A 5,164-nucleotide genomic window follows, 5' to 3' on the forward strand; every position below is an offset into this window, starting at 1 on the left:
GTGGACAAGGGTCCCAACGGCGGCGCGGTGGAGGCGGAGACCAGCTGCGGCGGCGCGGTGGAGGTGGAGACGGGCGGCGGCGGCGTGGTGGAGCCGGGGACGGGCGGTGGCGGCGGCGCTGTGGAGCCGGGGACGGGCGGGGATAACCTAGCGCGCGCGGTAGAGACAGAGGAATCGGGGATGATGCGGTCGGGGTGGGTTTTTTTTTCTTAATTTCCATTAATTTGCCGTTAGTGGGACCAAAAGGAGACGGCAAAGCAAGGCTCGGTGCCAGTTTTTTTTTCTATTAGTTCGCCGCCTAGTAGGACAGAAGGCAGACGGCAAAGCAACTGACTTTGCCGTCAGTGGATGACAAACACAGACGGAAAACTGGGGCACCGTTACCTACCGTCAAACTAGACAAGTGTCCATCCTTTGCCGTCACCCAGTGAAATAACAGACGGCGATGAGCCAGTTTGCCATCTTGATTTCTTTGCCGTCATCCTTTCGCTAGGTTTGCCGTCAGCCAGCACGCTCATAGACGGCAAAGCGCAGATTTGCCGTTAGTCATACTTTGCCGTAAGCTCCTGACGGCAAAACTTTCTTTGCCGTCTACCCCGACGAAATGCTGACGGCAAAGCCGCTCACTGACGGCAAACTAGCAGTTTCCTGTAGTGGCTAGGGAATTCGGCCCATAAAGGAGCCTTACCAAGCCACGAGGCTAGCTAGAATATGCCCTTCTTCTTTGCCTATGGAGACGTTGATACCGAGGTGCATCTCTTGTTTGATCGATCAGTGGGATCTCATGTTTGATCGACCGAAGAAATTTCAATTCTTATTTCAAACCGCATTGAACAGAAAAAACAACATTGCATTTGTCTGGAGTATAAAACGATGGACTGCAGGAGATAATGGAATAGCAGTTACCATAATAAATTTAACAAGTTCCATGGTGACGTGACAACACAACTGATTATTTCAGAAATAAATTCATTATAGTAATAACAGAGAAAGCTCTTTTCTTCCATGTTGCTTCTTTCATCAATAGAAGATCCCAGTTTCATGTTCGCATGGAAGTGGTGGAGACCTGAATTTTTGTAGAGTATATGTTACCAACGACAGCTTAAATGCAACAGAAGCTAAATGTAATTATGTAAACATGGTAAAAGCATAGTAACAATGAAAAATCTAGACTATAATTAAAATATGGATAGCCGACAAAAACCAAAGGAACCAAATATGCAGATGATTATGTGCCAACCTAACTGGCCATGGCAGGCAGATAGTTTGAATGCATCATGTAACTTCACGAGAAAAAGTTTGCAAAATCTTAATACTCAGATTGTGCGGTTGTTTTGTGTTGTGGTGAATGTATTTTACTATCCGTTGTGAAAAACTAGCCGCAAAAATTGAATAAAATTGATTGGCTGGCTAGACAAACGGATTGTCACGATCCATCTCGATCCCATCCATAGTCTAATTTGAACAATTAATATATATTTTGGAGGGTACATAATAACTACCTAGATTTCAAAATGTACACATGGACTTTTGTGGAATTCCGCCATTTGAAACTTTAGTATATAGGCATCAAGCGAACAATTTCAGTGGTAGGCTTCTCAAAAGTAGCCAAACTACTGAAAGAAATCAGAAGACAGAAGTTCCTCCTATTCACTTGCAAGAAACTATACAGAGCCTTTGATCCAATCCAAAGTTAATTTTCATACCAGGTTTGCACAGCATCTACCGAGCCTCTCAACAATGCTTTCGATGGAAGGTCTCTTCTTCCGATCAATGTCCACACACTCTAGACCAATTTCAATGCATACTGTTACTTCCTGCAGGGCATTTGGATTTAACTTGTATATGGACGCTATGTGCCTTTTTGTCCAATTTTGACGTACCTATGTTAAGAATTCGAAATGTTATCCTAGGTGACAATATAAAAATAAACTCTCACATAAATCAACATCTAGTATTCTTTCTTACTCTTTCAATAAATTCCCTTGCTGATGGTTCGTTCTGTTTGGGGGTATTCTTCTCGCCAGTGGTAGTCTCGATGATTAATAGGCCTAAACTGTATATGTCGGACTGAGTGGAGATTTCACCTCTGTATAGGTATTCTGGAGCTATGTATCCGCTGCACACAGTTAGCAGTAATAATTTGATAAACATTACTAGAAGGCGAAAATGCAATTTACCACAAAATATCATCACAACTCCAGTCAGCTTACTATGATCCCACAACATTCTGTGTGTTCGCCCGTGTTTGTTCTTGGCCAAATAGCCTGGAAAGTCCAAAGTCCGCGATTTTCGGCGTCATGTTATTGGCCAACAATATATTTTGAGGCTTCAAATCCATGTGGATAATAGGAATCCTATGAAGGAAAAGTAAACCATCGCAGATCCCCTTAATTATTTTGAAACGCGTGTCCCAAGCCATGTTGATGGGTTTGTCTGAAGTTAAAGAGTCAGTTATTTCAGTACCTAAGATTTAATAGTTCAAGGAAGAGAACAGAAGAATGTAATCCGTACTCCAAACATGGTAAATATCAGATGAAACTAAGACAGAAATATATCAGAAGCGTTGCATACCAAAGAGGTTCTTCTGGAGGCTTCCCTTAGGTAAATATTCGTAACAGAGTAGACCTTCGTAAACATCTGCGACAATATATCGCCCATTGTTTAGAACTACTTTCTTCTGTCCTTCATGGCAAAACCCAACCAACTTGACTATATTTTCATGTCGGTAAGCCATGATGTTTTGAACTTCGTTATTAAATATTTTGTCACGTGCAATCGGCGCATTTTCTGCAAGCTTCTTCACAGCAATCGTTTGCCCATCAGGCATAGTTCCCTGTTCAACCTCACAGACACTTCTATTCAGAAATATGCGCAACTTCTCCAAATGGTAAAGAATGTTAAGGCATGAACATACCGTATAAACTGTTCCAAATGCACCTTTACCGATAACACGGTTGTCTGAGAACTGATCTGTGATGGTCTTCAAGAAGTCTAGAGGTAGGTCCTTGGGTAACGTGCTTAGAACAGTCTGCTTGTCATCTTCGGTATTCATTTCTGATGTTGATGATATGAGAAGTAATGGATGTGAATTGCTAGAGGCTACGGATATATCAAAACAAGGGGAATAAAGTCTTCCTTTTTAAGAAATGAGAAACATGAGTAAAGCCATAACATATACTCCCTCCGTAAAGAAATATAAAAGTAGTGATCTAAACACTCTTATATTTCTTTACAGAGGGAGTACTAGTGTTTAACTAACCTATAAACAGGGTTGTGCTACGGTCATCTGAAAAATAACAAGGTTCTTAATAGAAAGCACTGACCTGGAGAAGATCCAACACTTGAGGTATGCTGCTATAGATGCTGGGAAGGGAACAGCGAAATGGGGCCGAGGCTTGTGAGATGAATGGTTTCGGTGATAGCCGAAGGTGCATATAAATGAACCCAACGAGATCTGGATTGAGTTGACTTGACTCTCCCTCAAGTCTTTCTTTCAAAAGAAAACGGGGGATCTGTTAGCGCGTATGGCGCGTGAGGACCTCCAGCGTGACCTGCCTCAGCCTCTGGGTCTGGGGTCAGATCTGACGACGCGCTGGACGCGGAGCGCGCTAGATTCTTTGTATTTCTTTTTGAGCTTCGCAGCGCGTGGCTCAAATGAAAACGCAAAATTTAGGCGATGTACAAAAATGAGGTCTTCGTACCTAGGTCACTGCTACCTCCGTACCAAATTAATTGCAAAGACGTCTTATACATTTTGGTACAGAGGTAGTACTAAATATAAATGTACCATTTTCACACGCCAGCCTTGCAACCGTCGGTGTGGGCTAGTTTATTTTTAACACAGTACAATCGCAGATGCTCACAACACATATAAACACGCATCCATATAAACACACTCAGGCACATCATATTTCTGTCCCTATGAGCACCTCCAAAATACTAAGACGATACAACAACTTGAAGTCGACGGATATAGTGTGTTTCCGGTACTTGAATCGCGTTCTTTTTGGCAAAAAGAAGAAAGAAGCGAATGCTATAGGGTAAGGCGGTAAGCGGCGAAGTGGAACCACAAAGAACCTGGCTAGAGCCAGCCCTCATCCGGTGCATAAGAAATCGTCGGACCAACCCACTCAGAAGTCAGAACACCCAGAAGAAGAAAAGGCACCGATGTTGTCACGGCGTCATGAACCAACAACCCGGGAACACACGCAGATTGTTATACCATTAGTTTACGGAAAGAGTATTTGGACAAATGACTAAGCGAAGACGAACAAGATCTCAGATTTAGGCCCTGTTTGGTAGTAAAATATTTTCTAAGTATTCTAAAAATACTACAGTTTTTTTAGATACCATAGTTTTATTTACTGTGACCTGTTTGGCTAGCACTAAATATTGTGTTATTAAAACTAGAGTATTCTCAAAACTGTAATAATATCTCTGCATAAAAAAAAACCCTGGACCTCTTTTTTAAAAGCAGAGGAAGTGAAAGAAACGAGCCAGTCGCTAACTATTCACAACAAGCTCGTCTCGCTCTCACACCATCGCGTCCGCCGCCGCCGCTGCGGCCGTCTCTCTGTAGATTCTCCATCGGCTACGTTCAGTTTTTGCATCCTCCTGTTCTTATGCACGCGTATGGTAATGGCTACCTAGCTAGCTGCCGAGAATAACTGACCATAAACTGTAAAGAAGCCAGCTACGCGTGTTTGCCATGCTAATGGGAAGGTATATGCTAGCTAGCTGCATCTGCATGGCCGATTAGTTGAATGCACCGGCTAGTTAGATGCGAGTGTTTGCAACGCTAACAGCTAGCCTTCTAAACTTACAGCACTGCGCACGCCACAGCCAAACAGGTGCTATGTATTGCCAATACTCTAAAATACTCTGTTATGTTAAAACCATGGTATGTTATGCCACAGGCTAAAATACTGTAGTTTGCTGATACTGCAGCTTTTTTACCGAAAAAGGCTTTCGCCCCGCTTTATAAATAAAGCAAACCGCCACAAGACATACAACCAAAGCAGGTCCACACACACACACCACCCAAGAACCACAAACAAAGTACAGAGGTTCTGCTGAGGGCACAGCTCAACAAGCCCAGAAGAAAGAGAAAAAAAACACAACACAACAAAGCCTGCCTGCCCAGCGCAGGTGATCTAGTCTG

The 5,164-nt window shown here is 43.0% G+C and overlaps 1 protein-coding gene across 1 annotated transcript; it reads right to left on the bottom strand.

Moving 5' to 3' along the window:
• Positions 1-888: 888 nt before the first annotated feature.
• LOC119295227 (cysteine-rich receptor-like protein kinase 40) lies at positions 889-3,534 on the bottom strand. Its single transcript, XM_037573590.1, has 7 exons — positions 3,327-3,534; positions 2,918-3,057; positions 2,575-2,836; positions 2,214-2,436; positions 1,969-2,119; positions 1,707-1,883; positions 889-1,066 (listed from the first exon to the last, which is right to left on the bottom strand). The coding sequence occupies exons 2-7, from the start codon at positions 3,053-3,055 to the stop codon at positions 1,040-1,042; spliced, it is 978 nt and encodes a 325-aa protein (XP_037429487.1). The 5' UTR covers positions 3,056-3,057; positions 3,327-3,534; the 3' UTR covers positions 889-1,039.
• Positions 3,535-5,164: the final 1,630 nt, after the last annotated feature.

This window comes from Triticum dicoccoides, chromosome 4B, assembly GCF_002162155.2.
Source record: "Triticum dicoccoides isolate Atlit2015 ecotype Zavitan chromosome 4B, WEW_v2.0, whole genome shotgun sequence".
NCBI classification, from domain to species: Eukaryota; Viridiplantae; Streptophyta; class Magnoliopsida; order Poales; family Poaceae; genus Triticum; species Triticum dicoccoides.